The 18,071-nt window shown below is 34.0% G+C and overlaps 2 protein-coding genes across 2 annotated transcripts; both read left to right on the top strand.

The window, feature by feature from the left end:
* Positions 1 to 810: 810 nt before the first annotated feature.
* Positions 811 to 9,108, top strand: LOC145641494 (uncharacterized protein At1g32220, chloroplastic-like). The gene is made up of 10 exons (XM_081692309.1): positions 811 to 973; positions 3,263 to 3,380; positions 3,520 to 3,608; positions 3,961 to 4,016; positions 4,093 to 4,148; positions 4,547 to 4,640; positions 6,912 to 6,991; positions 7,788 to 7,830; positions 8,288 to 8,379; positions 8,540 to 9,108. Exons 1-10 carry the CDS (start codon positions 930 to 932, stop codon positions 8,714 to 8,716), a joined length of 849 nt encoding a protein of 282 aa, XP_081548435.1. The 5' UTR covers positions 811 to 929; the 3' UTR covers positions 8,717 to 9,108.
* Positions 9,109 to 10,456: 1,348 nt separating this feature from the next.
* LOC145555562 (transcription initiation factor TFIID subunit 10-like) lies at positions 10,457 to 17,992 on the top strand. Its single transcript, XM_081617299.1, has 6 exons — positions 10,457 to 10,740; positions 10,833 to 10,897; positions 11,861 to 11,923; positions 12,537 to 12,594; positions 12,757 to 12,807; positions 17,685 to 17,992. The coding sequence occupies exons 1-6, from the start codon at positions 10,624 to 10,626 to the stop codon at positions 17,763 to 17,765; spliced, it is 435 nt and encodes a 144-aa protein (XP_081473425.1). The 5' UTR covers positions 10,457 to 10,623; the 3' UTR covers positions 17,766 to 17,992.
* The last annotated feature ends 79 nt before the right edge of the window (positions 17,993 to 18,071 follow it).

Here is an 18,071-nt window from a genome sequence, read left to right as displayed (position 1 = left end):
TCATTGTTTTTAAGTTCATTACTGGTATAAGTGAAATATAGTTGCAAAAATGTTGTATTAAGAAGTCTAATCCGATTCAAAACAAGACCTACGACATAGTTTTATATTCAAATTACTTCTTCTGTCCTATACCAGTAACATTTTTTTTTGTTTGAGAAATTCTGTCCTATAACATAGTTATGACTTATAAAGTTATGGTGCAAGTTACCATTTCTATTTTATGGTCAAACTTTTAAAATTGTGACTAATAATTCTCATTGTTATATACGAAGTACAAAAAAAATGGTCTCATGTGTAATAACTTTGTAATAATATGTAAATGAAGATATTGATAGTGAAAAAAAAATGTTTAAGGGCACGTTCTCTTCCGTTTAATTTCAATTCAGTTTCTAATATCCTTCTCTCACAAAAAATTCAGTTCAGTTTAGTTCAGCTTCAAATAGTTCAGTCAATATAGTTTAGTTTAGCACAATTCAATAAATCGAAACAGGTCCTAAAAGTCTATACAAATAGAAATGATAACTATATTATAAAACCGATAACAATCTAATTTTCGATTTACAAAATGAACCATTACCGATCTTTTGCCGGTTTCGATCCTGTCCGGTCCGGTCCGATTCTGGTCGGGCATTGGCCCTAATGATCTCATGGGAGTTAGAAGTACACCAAAACCGGGACCCTTCCACAGGATGACATTGAGCCACATGTTAGTAAGAGACCTGCCTTCACCTTCATTCGCCACGTGTTCGAGTCTCAACTTCTTCTCTTCTCTTCAAACACTCACTCCTGTTTTCCTGCAAATTAACCCAAAAAAAAAAAAAAAAAAAAAAAAAAAGCCAACAAGATCATCCTGTTTTCCTGCAAACTAACCCAAAAATTTCCTTTTTTTTTTTTGCTACGACGTTTAATTTCCTGCAAATTTCATCACCATGTCTCGGCTAATTCAAGCTCGATCTTCTCTTTCTAAATTGCAGTAAGATCATCTGTTTCTTTCTCTTGTAAATGGTAGATTACATAACCTAAAACAAATTGATCATTAATAAGTTGCTTAATTTTGCTTTGTGTTGTTGAGCGATTGTTGTTTGTTTGATCATACTGTGATTATCATTTCATTTTAATATATTTGATTGTAAAATGTGATGACTTTGAGTCATATGTTTCATATTTGTATTATGTTTCGGTAATTGGATTGCATTCTCAGTGTTCGACGAAATTCCTCAATGAACTTAGTTTGTTTTTGTATGTATTAAATTATGCGGTTTATCGAATTAGGGCCTTTAGGCAATGGTGAAAATTGGCATTTTTTTTTTTCTTCTTTTCTAGGGAAAAATTTGTAATGCAGCTCTTGATTTGGTGTTGGATAATTGTTTAAGGGGAATTCACATTCTTGTGGTTTATGAGTAGGAGTTATGGTATCTTCATTTGAGGCCGAGACCCTACGCCTTTCCGTAGTTGGTATATGAATATGTATAGGAGTGTGGGGAGAAGGTTCTAGAGGTTGTCGAACCCTATATATGTGTTCATGATAAATTTTTAGAAGAGATGAAACGAGGAGTGATTGATCACAAGAGGTTCACAATAAAACCAATTGGTGATAGTAGTAGTTCCTCTAGCTTATAAGATGATATTTTCTCTCCTTTTTCTTCAATGAGGGACATCTCATGTATGGACAACAGAAGAATTTCAACATTCTACCATACGTGTGAGTGTCTGTTAACCCTAGAAAATGGAAGAGAAGAGTTTGATTCACTTACAAGCTAAGATGAGGTTTTATACTAAAACCAACCAATTGTGATAATAATTTGGAGTTGTTCCTCTAGCTTATTAGGTGGTATTTTCTCTTCTTTTTCTCTAATGTGGGACAACTCACATGTGGACAACAAAGGGGTTTCAATAGTTCACATGTGAGTTGTCCTACATTGGAGGAGAGGAAACAGAATTACCATGTATAAGCCTAGTCGCCCAGAGTGTTACTCTACTTAGTGCTAATTGAGTATTTAGTTTTAGGATGGAACATCGCTTTGCTTGTCAGTGGTCTAAGTTGGAAACCTTCTTCGTGGGAATTCCAAAGCCATTTTCATATCTTTCTGACTTTCTCAGCTTCATTAGAGGGTTTATTGGTTTAAAATTTAGAAACTTCCATATACAAGGTTTCCAACTTGTTCAGTTACATCAATTTCGAACCTGTTTTCTAATAAATGACACAAACACTTTTTTATTGAGAATGCTATAATTATTTTATTTGGAGATATCTGCAATAGATTTTGTGAATTTTGCTTATGGGGGTGAACAATGGTCTATGTATTTGTTATAGACATAGCGAGGAGCTGAGGACTAGTGTCCTATTTGATTTTTTGTTTTAAAGCTGTTGCTTTATATATTGCCAGTTCCCGCATCCCTTTGTCCCTCTAATATTGCCCCATTGGAGTATGGTTACTTTTTGAAGTTAAGTTGAGTGGAGTTGACGAGAGAGAAAGTTGGCGGGACAAAAGTAGTGTACGACTATGTGTGAGATTGTGAGAGTGAAATGGTGGCATCTCATGTTCATTATTGATATTGGGAAAACTCTAAGAGACAAACTAAACTGGTTCAATCGTAGAGAAAGGGAGGGAGTAACTAATTTTAGGTTTATGGCTTAGAACTTGGAAGTTCATTATCTCATTTGGATTTGACTTGCTTTCCCACCCCCCCTAAAAGAGACGATTAAAAGGAGAAACATAAGTGACCATAAATATGTGGGGCATGTACTATTACCGCTGCATTTTATCTGCATATCAGCTTGATTACACATTGCTCACCTTGCCTATAAAATATACTTTTTTTTGCTCACTGCTGTCTAAAGTTATCAAATTGAAGGGAAAATTTGACTGCTGTCTAAAGTTATCAAATTAAAGGGAAAATTTAACTTCTGTGAACATGATGAGTTTAAAATATAGATTGAGGAAAGATTATCAATAACATCGCTGGTCTCAAATAGGAGAATAAAACTGTCTAAAATGCATGAGAAATACATCAGTGTTGAGTTTTCTTTTATTTTATCTCAAGAGATGTTATTTGCTCATCTACTTGTTCTCATGTGCTTTAATGCTGCTAATTTTTTTTTTTTTTTTTTTTTTTTTTTTTATAAAAAAAAGAGAGTTCTTTTTGATGATTTTCTAGGCTGCAGGTTGTTTTTTCATTTTTTTTTGGACATATGGATATAACTAATTTGGATATTTATTCACCTGCATCTTGACCCTACTTTAATCTTTTGGTTTGCCAGTACATTAGCAATGTCTAGAAGTGGTAGATTTCTGTCTACAGAATCTACAGGGATCAATGGAGGCTCTAGAATTGAGGAAGCCGAAACAGTCAATGTTCCTCCTCCCCCTTCTGAAAAGGTATCTCCTTTTAACTTTCATGTACATGGTACTTTGTTTTTGTTGTGATTTAGTGAAAAATCCGTTTTAGTTGTCAACTTTTTGCCTATAACCAGGGAGTTTTTATTTTGACTCTATTCATTGTGTTGCGTTGGTTAAGCTACTTGTTTTTGGAGGCAATGGATTTGTCGGTTCTCACATATGCAAAGAAGCTTTAGAACATGGCTTGTCAGTTGCTAGCATGAGCAGGTATTTCCATAAACATTTCCATCACAACTGTAGATAGTGGATTTACTGGTTTTATTTGTGTCCCACTTTATATTCAGCTGCTAGAGTTTGTGATGCTCTTTTAGCATTTCTTTTAGCTCTTGTGAAGAGGTAGTTAAAGTTGAACGTATAGAGACTTTGTGTTCAATACAAACTTTGCATGTCGCTGGAGGCTTAACATGAGATCTTTTAGCTGTTTTCTATTCTCCTTGAATGGTTGTATTTGAAGTTCTGAACCAATTACTGATTGACAACATTTTTAAAATGAATAAGTTGGTATATGATTCTTCATAATCAATAATTTGGATATGTTACTTGTGCCTTCTTCTTTTAGATCTGGAAGGTCATCCATTAATGAAGCTTGGGCAGATAGAGTGAGTTGGCATCAAGGTTTGTTTCATATTTGTGGCTACGTACTATTGGGAATGTTCAATGCATGTTGTCTTATATTTTTGCTTTGTTGCAGGAGACCTATTTTCACCTGAAACAATTAAAGATGCACTGGATGGAGTGTCGTCTGTTGTATGTCTCCTAAACAATTTTTTCTTGTTTGAACCATAAGATTTTTTTGATAGGGTTCTTGCAGGTTGTTTATTGGAAACTATGATCCTTAAATCACTGTCCACATGATGACATAAATGCCAGTTTTTTCCACATATATAGTTTTTTTTTATTTTTTTTATTATTTTTTTTATTTTTATTTTTATTTTTATTTTTATTATTTTTTTTTCCCATTCATTGTAATATTCGTGTACCTACTCTTCCCATTTAGAGGCCATTGCTTAATTATACGTGTCTCACTTTGTTCTTGCTGCACAGTGCAAACTATTTTTTGTACTTTTGTAGGAATTTTTTTAAGAGCTGCTAGCAACTCTAGCTGTAGAACCTGGACTCCATAATCAGATCTATGATATTTGCAGATATCCTGTGTTGGTGGCTTTGGGTCTAACTCACACATGTATAAAATCAATGGTACTGCAAACATGAATGCTATTAGAGCTGCTGCAGAGAAAGGTATAGTATTTAACTGTTTATTGATGGATTCACCATGATTTAATTTACATTGAATTCCAGAACTATGCTACATATGTATCTGTGTCATTGCTTCATTCGTCCCCATCGTCCTCATTCAGTCCCTGGGAACTTGCCTATTTTAGACACTTGGAGGTTCAGGATTCTGAAAATGAAATCTGAGTCCAGACTCCAGAACTCCGGATGTATATATTTTCTAGCACATGATCAAATGTTCTCCTAGTAGTTTAATAGTGATTATCAACCCACTAGAGAAACAATAGGGCTAATGCAATATAACAAAATTGGATACAATATTGGGAAACAATGTTGACCTATCCATGTAAGTCAAACACTTTAGGCACAAAATTGTTACATACCCTGGAACTTGCTTATTTTAGAACACTTGGAGGATCAGGATTTTGAAAATGAAATCAGAGTCTGGAACTCCGTATTTATCTTGTAGGCACATGATCAAATGTCTTTTGAATAATTTTATATTGACCCACTAGAGAAACAATAGGGTTATCTTATTACAATACAAATATTGGATACAATGTTGACTTAAATACTAAGAATTTCAAGGATACTATCTGGAATACAAATCAGCATTATAAAAGGAATAATGTAGTGGTTCACATTATTGCATTAGACGTGCAACGAAGATCAGAAACATAGTTGAAGTTCTGGACAGACTGCACGGATGTGCAGCTACAAGTTCCCCTGTTGCACTTCTGCTTTGCTTCTGGCTTCCTGACTTGGCTGCGTGGCCATGCAACACCTTCAAAGGCTCGTTTCAAGTTGCATAAAGCCACAGGGAACCTTGAATTGCATTCCTTACTTTCGTTTCACGTTGTTTTACTTAAATACCTTGACATCATGTAAAACTTGTACAACAAAAAACAAATATGCATCACGAGCAACATCTATGTATTAATTTCCAACAGCTTATATGTCTCAGTGTCATGGAGGTCTAAGACATCAGAATCTACCTTTTTGTTACAGGGGCTATGACTTCATACCTTTAAATATAAAAATTATGCTGTATTTTTACGTGTCTATCTGCGTGTTCTACATTGGTTTATAATCTGCAATCACATTTATTGATCATGGAGATTGTTGATGGCTGAGTTGTTGACACTTCGCTCTTTTTTCCCCCCTCTCTTTTTTTTTAAGAAACGAACTATAATTATTGACAAATTATTACAGACATGTAGATTTATACTTAAGTATTAAACCTAGAAAAATGGATTTAAGGTTCAACATAGGATTTAAGTCTTCGGTTATCATTTGATTATAATTGGACTTTAAGAACTTGTTGCATCCTTGACAACTAACATAATCTCTTTACCAAACATAGAGGATATAAATGAGACCATGAAGGATATCTCTGATGGAATCCCATGCAATAGCTTTCCTAATTCTTGTAGTTGGTGTCCCATGGCCTTAGTAGGCTCGAAAAAAAATATTTCATATTAGATTTTTAAATCTTTAATCTTACATCAACAAGAACAGTCATTCAGTATGTGCACAATAAGCAGGGTGTTGAAAGGTCCAGATTTATGTCCCCCCTAGTCAGTGTAAACATTGGGAAGTTATATTGTGTATTGGAGATACAGATCCCATTGTAAAGGGATTTAAGAACTTTGTCAACCTGATTGAGCACAATTATTGAAATTAAGCTGAAAACCCTTCATTGTAATTGAACTAAATGCACTTTATGAGGAGGCCTGGAATATGAATCACCATAAATCAGCCTTCTTAACCTACAGATTCTCTTATGCTTGAGAGTTGAGACTATGATGTAGAGAGGAAGGCAGGTCATTGCTCACTTGTTAGTTCAAATATAATTCCATTAAAAAAAAAGAAATAAATGGCATTCTCAATCTTATTGCTGTTAATTATCACTTCTCATCCAACATTGGACAACTATCAAGTGGACACAAATCTTATTGCTGTAAATTATCTCCTCTTCCAACATTGGACAACTAACGAATGGACACACATATACTGTGAGGCTCAAGTGCTCAACTCACTTCCTCAATCATTAGTTTCATTGAAACTTGTGCCATTTGGAAAGGCAAGTACAATAAGTCCTTATAGGAAATCTAGTAGAGTGAAATCCTTTTTTTTTTGTTTCATCAAATATATTCTTTTTTATATCTTGTGTTTCTTTGTTATATATATATTTTTTTGTGCTTGTTCTATTGCGAAGTTTATTCTTTTGTTTTAGGATGTCTCCCACCTAGATTTGACAGCATAGTCAATTTGCAGGTGTGAAGAGATTTGTTTACATCTCTGCTGCTGATTTTGGCGTGGTTAATTACCTGCTGCAAGGTTATTATGAAGGAAAGGTACTTTGGCATTAAATTAGTATTGCTCTCTGTCAAGGTCAAATGAACCTCTGCCATAGTCCCTTCATGACTGCATGTGTCTGAGCATTCTTTTGCACACAAATATTTCTCATTAATAAATCCTTATGCATTCTACCTGGAGTACCTGCTGTTCTTTTTCACATTAGACTGTTTCCCCTGATCTGCATTTTTTTCTGAAACAACTGTTATGTTCTTTGCTAGAAGTTTTTGCTTTTACATAATCTTGATTTTGGTTCAAACCTTTTACTTCCGTATTTCAGCAACTTACTTGTAGGTGCTCTGGTGGTACTTGCTTTCTGTTACTGTGTATCAGATGTCCTCAGTTCATTGCCCAATCCCACCCTTGTTTTTCTACAATTTTCTTTCCTGTGGAAATGTGGAACATTTCCTCATTTTCTTTTGTTTTTTTCTTCCTGGAATTTATGTGAAATGCTTATGATTTTTATCTTGTGCTTTGCTGCATATGCTCTATGACATTTTTATTTATAGAGCTCAGTTTGAAATTGATTTTACAAAGAATAAAGTAAATGAGAAGTTATTATCTCCCATCTATTGCTAACTTTGTAACTAATTAATACTAGTATTAAGTGATTTCATGATCATAATACAGCCATGTATTCATTTTACTAACATTGAGTTGTTACACGTGTCCTGCATTTCACTGTTGCTTTGCTACTTTCTGTTTGCACATGCATAGATTTAATAGTTGCATTTAAATGCGTAAGTGTCTTATCTGACTAGAGATTTTGCTTCTTTATTTATTTATATTTTTCAGAGAGCAGCTGAAACAGAGCTACTTACCAAGTTTCCTTATGGTGGTGAGCTTTCATATAACTTCCTGGTGGTATTTGCAGACGCTAAACATACTAGAGAACATATAAAATGTGCATAACATTATTTGGCTGCATTTTTAACCTTAAAAAAATTATGTGCAATCAAGAATCCTTTGAGCCAGAAAAGGATTCTGTATGACTAGAGCTTTTCTGTCTGTGGTGTGTAAAGCTTGTTACCTAAATCTTATGGGTTACTCAAAGAGTATGCAGTTTTCATGGTTTGACATGGAGCCTGTTTCACTCTAAAATGATTGTATATATTCCAATCTTATCAAGTGTTGTTCTTATCTAGAGACTTAGTTGTTTGTCGAGCTTCACTCATGATTTAGGGAACCATATAAATTGACTAATCTTGTTTGACCCTCATAGTCCTTTGGCTTGCCATTCCTCAATTTTTTTCGTAATTATCTTTTATGAACAATGATTGTCAATGTTTTGTCAGGTGTTATTTTGAGACCTGGTTTTATTTATGGGACACGCCGAGTTGGTAGCATGAAGTTACCTTTGGGTGTTATTGGATCTCCATTGGAGATGGTATGCTGCTTCCATTCTTTGCTAATATTTAGGTTTTCTTTTTCATGTTCTTGCTCTCTTTGTAATAAGCTGCAGATAAATCTATACTTAGCTAGAGCATTGTTTTGGACTATGTTGTGGAAGATTTTCCTGAGATATTGTCTTTCTGTGTGTGTTGTAGGTTCTTCAACATGCAAAACCACTGACTCAAGTTCCACTAGTTGGGCCTTTGCTCACTCCTCCTGTTAATGTCACAGCAGTTGCAAAGGTTGCCGTCAGAGCTGCTACTGATCCTGTATTTCCTCCCGGCATCGTTGATGTTCATGGAATATTACGCTATGGCGGGCAGAAGAAGTAGAACATAGCTTTGTACATCTGCTTATAACGTGTTCCAGTCAGAGTAGTCCTTGCTGAAATTGTTATGAGTATGTCTTTGCTTCATTGAGGGGAATTCTGGAGCTCATTGATTCATCAAATGCGTTGAAAGATGCAGTAATGTGTCTGGGTGATGTCCCTTTAGGTAGTTCGTCCTTGCATCTGTTTAGGTGCATAATAAATGCTCATACAAATTTTGTTACAGTAATCAATATATTTAAACTGAATCTAGTTTTGAGTTTCAAGTAGCCAAGGTCTTGCCAGCTGCAACGGCTTGCATATGCACATATCTTGGGTTCAATTTATGTTCTTTCGTATATATTAGCAATATATGGTGCTTAACAGTGAATAATGATTCATTACTCTTTTCTTACTCTTTCGACTTTTTATGGCCAATTATCTAGTCTTTTGGGTGAAATTGATCAAACATACATACATAATTTCATACTCTGTATATGCCTATTGACAAAATAACAAGCTTATGTTGAGATTGAAGAAAAGTTCAATTGGAACTAGCTAGTTGCTATTCTTTGGCCCCTTTTATTTCAACATGTTAAACATATTCATTCGTGCACACAAAACTCATCTTACCTATCCCTATGTATACATAAATGTTGTCAATAACCACTGAAAAATGTCATTCATCTGTTTTTATCTACTTTAAATTATTAATTTATTCTCCTCTCTATAATTCACAACATTTTTACATATTTGAAAATACAATGTAAATGAGCTAAAATTACATAATATTCCAGAAGTGGTGTTGCATATTACGTAGTACATTTCTAGATACATCCGTACATAAGGTTTGTGTAACAGTGTAAGGAATCAAACTCTCATTTATCCAGTTAAGAAACATGTTACAAACATTGAGTTGATGTTTATAAGAATTTTACCAGTAGTGTAGCTATTAAGCCCTTGATTAGCAAAAAAGATTTGTAACATGTGTGAGACGTGATTGGAATGCAAAAATGTTCATATTTTGATATAAAGAAGCTAGCTCTCTAAGTGGTTATTATAGTTCACACTGTATGATTGTATGCATCTTTTTCTGTAATTGTCGTCGAATAGAACCGAATCACCAATTGTTTTGATCAATAAATGATAGGTGGAATAGCCCCCAAGATTATAATGCTAATATCTCATCGATCTTAGTTTCCTTCAAATCTTATCTATTTTTCATTTGTAAAGTCAATTTATCCCAACTCACATATGACTATCTTGTATTTCTATAGGTCCTCTAAAAAAAACTTGTATTTCTATAGGTAAATCCTTATCAATTATACATTTCTAATGAATGAATGATTTGCCCAGTTGAAAATTTTCGGATTAGGAGATTATGATGGAAATATTTATTGTTTAAAATGGTAACGAGTAATGCCTTGAATAGGGCCATAAGGGTCTGCATTCTTTGGCATTAAATAGATTTGACCCACTATCAAGCCTACTAACCATGTTGTGTTTGAGTACATTAGATAAATAAGAAAATAAATTCTACTTATCTTAACGTTTGGTGTGCTATGTTAAAAGAAAGTGTTTTAGGTATGGTATACGAACAATACACGCACTTTGACACTTATTTATATTAAATTATATCTAAATGCTATTATGCGATGCCTAGACTTACTTTGTTTTTCTTTTTATGATAATTCGTGTTATACGAAGTCCTCGCTAATGCCATCTTTTTATGTATGTGTTTCACACTTTCACGGGATGGTCAGGACTCGGGAGCCTACCCTTTTTCTTAAACACGGAAGAGTATTAATAAGAGGAAACCATAACATAGAAATACCACAATTAGCAAAGGAAGAAATTATTAAAGAAAGCGCTAACGACTCAACCTTAAATTGAAAAACCCAGAATCGTAGCAGTGAACTATAGAGAGAGAAGATGAACCAGAATCAGAATCAGAATCAGAATCAGAGCCCTCAAACTAGCGAAGGCAAACACGATGATGATGCCGCTCTCTCTGAATTTCTCGCATCTCTAATGGATTACACTCCTACCGTAATTTCAAAACTTTTATTTATTTTATTTATTTTTGCGAAGATTTCTGATTGATTTTTTGACAATACTTTGATGTTTATTCTGTATAACAGATTCCTGATGAATTGGTGGAGCATTACCTTGCCAAAAGCGGTTTTCAATGTCCTGATGTTCGATTGTAGGTATTTTTTTTTTCAAAAGTTTTAATTATAATTGCTAAATTGTCAGATTTATATTGCTTATGTAATTTTCGAAGCACAAATTTGAGTTGTTTAAATTGGAAAGCTTGGATTATATTGCAATTGTTCTTGTTTCCGATGAATTTAACATGTTTAGCTAGATGATGATTTTTTTTCCCCCTTATGCTGCAATCATTAGTTGCCTTTTTTTTTAGATTACTAATTTTTGAAATTTTAAGTTTTGTTGAAATTTTTTGAGTTCAGTATATGTGTGTAGTGTGAAGTTCACTGTTTGGATCGGTACTCGAAAATTGAGCTTATTGTTGTTTCCTCTATGTGCATTGATGACAGATTTAATTTTAGACAAGACTATAACACGTTTACACATTAAGAATTCAGCTAGATTTATCAATGGAAAAAAAAAAACTAGTCTAACAGTGTAGGGATTATCCCATATATATGGCAAACTTAGGGTTGGCAACCTGAGAGACAAGAGAGTTTCGTAAGTGCAATAGGGTTTATGAGATCTATGATGTACTTCAATCAATCTCTTTCATGAGGTTTGCAAACCTTATGGGTCATACATTCCCCTGTATTACATTGATGATATAAAGTAACTTTTGTTTGCACTATAAATTTGTAGATTGATGTAATTATTGAAGCAAAATTTATTGTAACGAAGGCAATATCATTGACAAACTAAAGGACTAGGAGTCTAACTGAAACCAAATTACACTGTAGGAAACCTAGAAAAGCCTTAGATGCATGAGTATACACGGAGATATGAGAACGGAGAAGCCTGCAAAAGTAAGATATTTTTTTTTGTTTTATTCAAGTAGGTGAAGTGGGTATTTTTCTGTTTGATGTTCTTATTTTTATTGCTTCCTCCTCCTCTTGTTCTTGTTGCATATATTGCTGACTCTGCCATTATTTATTTATACTTCTGACCCTTTTTTCCCCAGGATTAGACTGGTGGCTGTTGCTACTCAGAAGTTTATTTCAGAAGTTGCTACCGATGCTTTCCAGTATGTCTCTTGCTATTTTTATTCTGCCTATATTGTTTGTATATTAACTTGTTTATTAGTATACATATAAAATCATTATCCCTATTGCTAAAAGATGATGTTGCGGTTGACACATTCAATTATAGCTTTTTTCATAAAAAAAATTATTTATTTAAAATATTCTTATAGTGTGCGACTGTATAAATCATTACCCTTATTGCTTATGTGTACCTCTTCCTGTTTACAACACTTCCTGTTTGCTTATAATGACTAGATGATATAATAGGATTAATAGCAGCATGACCGAATGAAACAACCTCTTTTACAGTTTTGGGCTTCTTGTGCGCTCAGCATCCTGAAATATTAAAAGGAGGTCCCTAGCTGTATTAGGATGACTACGTGATATGATTGCAGTATGACCATATGTAACTAAGCCTTTTTTTACAATTTCGGGTTTCTTGTGCGCTCAGCATCCTGAAAGATTAAAAGAAGTTCCCTAACTGAAGAACAAAGCAAAATAATTCCTGTGTGCCACTGCATCTGTTGTATTGCTTGTTAAAGCTTTATTTATTGAAGGCTGACTATTGATTCTAATACCATGATGACAAATATTTATGCCTTGACATAAATGCAGGCACTGCAAAGCCCGGCAGTCATCTGTGGTCAAAGACAAAAGAGATAAGCAGCAAAAGGTATGCTGGTGTTTAAGTTTGCTTTGCTAATGAGCTTGTGTCCTTAACATACCCTTTTTCCGCGCTCCCTCCCAACCAAAGCGGTGGTTACTGGTTATGGTTGGTGGAATAGCAGTGAGTAAAATTAACAATTGTCTCTTACATCTTAATATTCTGTAACAGGAAAAGCGTCTTGTTTTGACAATGGAGGACCTTTCAAGAGCTCTAAGAGAGGTATGTCTTGCATCTGAGATTAGTAGGGCACTTCTGTATTCAGAAAAGGCTGTCATCTTATGTTAGACTTTTTTTAATGAGTAATTGGATTAATGGCAGACGGCAGCTGATGAACTTTTAAACATTATGTTAGCTGTAGTAAGTATTATGGAATGTCCACCCTTTTCTTTTTGGTATTTTGTTAATAGAATTAAAAGAAAAAAGATGTGAAAATATTTTGATTGATTTGAATGATTTTAATCATTGATCTCAGACAAGAGCTAGGAATCAGTTGTGATGTGAATATATTCTATTAATATTTCTCAGTCAACAAACTAAAATCTGTGATGATGAGCCCTTAGAACCTAGGTTTCCTAGGAGAATGCTCATCAAAGGATTATGTTTATTAGATATTTAGATATGACTACAATCCAGAACTCAATGTGTAACCTAATCTCTCTTTACTTTCATACATGACATCAACTTAATTCAATATGTACTACTAGTATATACTATTCTCAAATTCTATGCACAATCCTAGGCTGTGTAAACAGAAAACGACAAAGTAACTCGAACATACAAATTCTTGCTGAAAAGAGAAATGAATCTCATAGTCATTGGTAATTGCATTTTAAATTGCTCTTGCACAGTGGCACCTATTGATTGCTTTTGATAAGAATGTAGAGCTTCATGTTTGAGACTTATTTCTTGTTGAAAAGGTCTTGAGTTTTATGCATTTTAAAAGGGTAAATAAGGTCTTGAGTCAAACATGTGCTATAAGTCACTCAAATTCTACAAAATATTATCTTTGCTTACTTGCTATCTTGCAATTAACACGTCTATCTTGATTTTAAATAATGTGATTGATCTCAGTATCTAGTAATTGAAGGTCAATATACCTATAGAACCCTAAGTATCCAACCAAAATGAAATATACCTCAAAGAATCCTAATTAAGTTTGTTGCTTTTCTACTGATTTAAAAACATGAAATTATCTCAAGATTAAAAGTGAATGCAATGTTTCCTCAAGTCAAATTGTGAATTTTTTCTTAAATTACTTGTACTACTTGATATTTAACACCACTTAGGGTTCAATAGGCCTTCAAAAATCAGAAAAGCTATACATAATACCATAATGTTAAGGTTTAATCACGCTTATTGATCTGTAATTGAAGAGCCATTAACCATAAATTTGGAATTGTAAGGTGCCTTTGTCCTCAATACTTGAACAACCTTAGATCTTCTGAGTGGGGCCGGATTTTCAATGTGAAGGTCAATTTGTAAAAAACGAAACTGCAGAGTTATGTTTCCACTAAGCGAGAAGTTGGGGCAATTGTATTTCAAACTTTAATTGCATCTTGACTATGCGGCATCATCCTTCATAGCTCAACCCAATTACTAAATAGCTTGAACTAAGTTGTTTAATATATTTTGACAAGTTAAGCTGACCTTTTTTGTTAAGTAGACAGCTTTTTTTTTTTCCATCCCTAAATGTTTGAATAGCTTAACTTTTACTGGGTTACAGGATCAGGACCTCCCGCTCTGCAAAAGCTTTAGTCTTGGCTAATTTAATTTTGACCTATCTAAACATCTAGTTGAATCAATGTTCAACTGTTAGAATTTTGCATAGCTATACTATAATTTCATTTATTCTGTTGTATGTATACTTTGCTGTTTGTTGTTGTTGCTGTTGCTGACCTTTCTTATGTAACTTGTAGTTACATTCTACCCTTGTTGATGTGCTTAATTGCACGTTAGACTTGCCCTATTCTATTGCTTTGGTTGAGGGAGTCTCTTATCCTTAGAAGTTTTTTTAGTGTTCGTCCTAGACATAGTGAAGGTATTGGCTTTAAGGTTTTCTCTGTATCCATATGGTAAGAGTGATATCCAGTGCCTTACTATGTGTTATAGCGGAGGTTTCTGTTTCTGTGATGACAGATGGATCATGGCTACCTGGCATGTTTAAGTGTATAGAAAATATCAGTGTTTGATATGGTTTGGGCAGACGTGCTTTACACTATAAGTGAGTGTACACTGCATATTATAGGTGGAGTTTTGATGGAGTTTTTTTTATGGTCTTCTAGATTCGAACATAGATTTTGTGCAAATTTTAACAGTGGAAAAGGGTGGACAACATATGGTTGATTGATTGAGGCATTAGTAGTTCATGTTTTTTGACTAGAGGCTTTCTTGAATGTTATTTCATGCTAATGCACTTTTAGTGGATTGTCAATGAGATTTATTTTATCTTTTGCAATATAGCACTTTTGGTTACTTTCTTACTGATAATGGAGGTTCCAATATTTACATCAACATGAAATATATTATTATGATATTAAAATTAAGAACTTTCATCTCCCTTTACTCCTTGAAGCTTTACCTTCTCTAGGAGTCTAAAACCAACTCTATCCCCCATCATATTTAGATGCAAATGCAATCAATTTACCTGCACAAGAGTTGAATAGAAAAGCAAATTTTTTAATAGTATAATCATGGAAAGTATCCAAATACTTCAAGACATCCCAAAAGAGGTATACTAGGGAAACTCCAAAAGATGTAGGGATGAATTCTTTTTCATGTTTTGGTGGCAACAGTTTATTGTTTGTGGCTGACTTGTTGAGTGAAAAAAGAAACCATGTATAGAGCAAGTGACTCTGGTGAACACTTTCCACTGTTATCAGATAGAAATTTGATCCGGAGCTTGAAGAAAAACCTTGACATTTGGTATTATCATGTGCATTCACGATGCATTTGTTGAAGACGATAAGACTTGACTTTCTTGTTGAACCCTCAAAGCATGGCTTTACTATGCTGTCAAGAATATTGGATTTACATCCTTTTTTTTTTTTCCCAAAAGGGAAGATAGGGATTATTTTTTAATTTAGTTAATCATGTTCTGCCAAGGCGACAATACCATGAAGGTAAGAGTTTAAAAGTACATGTTCAACCCCATGTGGAGGTAGTACTCTAGTTGCGAAATGAGCTACTGGCTGCTGAATTCCCTACCTTACAAATTGTATTTACTTATCTGACTGTATTGTGGAATTTATGACCAATAAAGATTTTGCAGTCTCAGTCTTATTGCCTTTTGTTTATGGAGGTTTGGGAAAGATTGTGAAATTTAGGAAGGATCATGTTAGAAAGGGTGTTGCAAAAGATGTGTATATTAAGATGGATTTGAGGAATCACCTTAAAGAATAGAATTGGATGATAGTAAGAAAGTTGGAATTTTGGATGTAAGGATAAGGGAGAATATTAATGTTGGTTTGAGCATAAACTGTAGTTACTTGAAGATGCCGCGCTAAGGAATGTGGAGATTTTGTTTTGTGGAGGTTTTATATGTAATCAAGAGATGTCGGAGATAACTTGGATGGATGGTCTTAAGAATTGATAGTAAGAAATTTGGATTTGGATGATCATATAACATTTGATTTAAGGCAATGGAGGTATAGGGTCTTTATTGAAGACAACTGGACGTTTATGCAGCATCATTGATATTAAGTTTTTACGGAGTATTCGTTGTAGTAGCATGGAGTTTGATGCAATTTTCTTGGACTTTGGGCATTTCATTCTTCTTTTTTTTTTTTTCTTTTTTTTTTTCTCTCTCAAAGAATGCTTTGGACAACTCTTTGTTTATTTCTTTCACTTGTAGTTTCTCTTTTTATAGCTAATTCTCATAGGATCACAAGTTTGGATGACCTTAGCTACTTAATTTTCCTACTAAGACCTTGCTCATGCAATTTGGGTTCCTCATTTTGGGGTGCCCCCTCCAAAAAGGGTTGGCAAGTGACCAGGCCCGGGTGACCTTTGCAATCGAATCTTAATAATTAGTCTACTATTTACTTCCTTAAGAACATTAATAAAAAGAAAAAGTGTTCTGTGGAGCAACCTGGCGGTCTTTGCCCCTACAGTGATTAAAGAATGTGGGTGTGAGGTCAAGAAAGATTATAAGGTTAGAGTTCTTGGTAATATGAAAGATCTTCCTCCAAACTGTACATACAACTTTCATCGAATACGGCTTTCCACATAAAGAAACTTATCGATCATTTGAAGGAATTTCGCAATGTACGACCTTCTATATCTTTCTCATGGAACTAGAAAGGCAGTTTATGTCAAACAAAAAGGATTGGAAAGCAAGCAGAAAGTGGTAGTTTAGTAAAGAAAAGGACTAATTCTGACATCTTCAGGAGAAATGGAGGCAACCTATAATGGATTTCTTCTGTAATTTATGTAATATATATATGGCTATATGGTTGGTCCAATGTCGTGATACTTGTGAGGATGAGAATCTCAACATAAAGGAACACATAGGTTGCATACAAGCAGAAATGAGCTACAATTGCTAATATGATACGGAGTATGTATTTTTATTTTCATAAAATATAAACTAGGACTTTCTGTGTGACTTAATTTTTAAAAGATATTAATTCTGCACAAAAGGTTTCTCAATGAAGCCTATATGAAAATATTCATATATATGCTGCTATATGGTGTTATTTTTGGCAAGTTAAAATGTCATGACTCATATCCAGCCAATGTCATGTTGCTTTCCTCTTCTCTTTGCTCTTTACCCTTTAACTCTATGTCAGGGGTACTTTCTGTCAATTTTATTAATTCTGGCTGCCTATGCCCTTGTATTTTGCTTGACTGCTAATAATCCCTGCATTGATTCTTCTGTAACATTAGTCTTGAGATTCATCAGCATGTTTGGATGAAATTTTGAACATGTGATAGAGATCCTGAATTTTAATTTGAATGTTGAAGTAAATTACCTTTGCTTCAAGACATGCCCTATTTTATTAGTCTGTTAAACACGTGTTTATCATTTGATTATATTACTCCTGCTTGATGATGAAATTACTGATATAACTTAATGTAATTTGGATGCATCTTCACAGTATGGGGTGAACCTGAAGCACCAGGAGTATTTTGCCGACAGCCCCTCAACAGGGATGGATCCAGCTTCAAAAGATGAATGACTTAGTGTAGTTTTTAATCGACGAACTGTTGTACAAATCTACTAGACGTGTACCTTCTGCATTTGGAACTTATACTGTATTCTCAATTTCTCATGTATCAACGAACTGGTTACATCCTGTAGTGGGTGACAATTAACTCTTTTTGGCTTCTCATCAAATTACAATGCTTCTGTACTATTTTTGTTTCCTGACCTTTATGTTATTTTATCAAAACTCTTTTTCTTTAATGATCAGATCAAAGTTTGTCAATGTACTGCAATCTTTGTTTCAGGACGCAAACAATCCTATATAATCTGAACATTGCTA

The sequence above is a fragment of the Chenopodium album genome, chromosome 8 (genome assembly GCF_948465745.1).
Source record: "Chenopodium album chromosome 8, dcCheAlbu1.1, whole genome shotgun sequence".
In the NCBI taxonomy this organism is placed as follows: domain Eukaryota; kingdom Viridiplantae; phylum Streptophyta; class Magnoliopsida; order Caryophyllales; family Amaranthaceae; genus Chenopodium; species Chenopodium album.
This window is presented reverse-complemented; position numbering and strand designations above follow the sequence as displayed.

Excerpts from the sequence above, each read along its gene's own strand:
- LOC145555562 (XM_081617299.1), top strand. The coding sequence starts at position 10,624 with ATGAACCAGAATCAGAATCAGAATCAGAATCAGAGCCCTCAAACTAGC. Across the intron at positions 10,898-11,860 it reads CAATGTCCTGATGTTCGATT|GATTAGACTGGTGGCTGTTG; the intron begins GTAGGTATTTTT and ends TTTTTTCCCCAG. Across the intron at positions 12,595-12,756 it reads AAAGAGATAAGCAGCAAAAG|GAAAAGCGTCTTGTTTTGAC; the intron begins GTATGCTGGTGT and ends ATTCTGTAACAG.
- LOC145641494 (XM_081692309.1), top strand. The coding sequence starts at position 930 with ATGTCTCGGCTAATTCAAGCTCGATCTTCTCTTTCTAAATTGCA. Across the intron at positions 4,149-4,546 it reads TGGATGGAGTGTCGTCTGTT|ATATCCTGTGTTGGTGGCTT; the intron begins GTATGTCTCCTA and ends TGATATTTGCAG. Across the intron at positions 8,380-8,539 it reads TTGGATCTCCATTGGAGATG|GTTCTTCAACATGCAAAACC; the intron begins GTATGCTGCTTC and ends TGTGTGTTGTAG.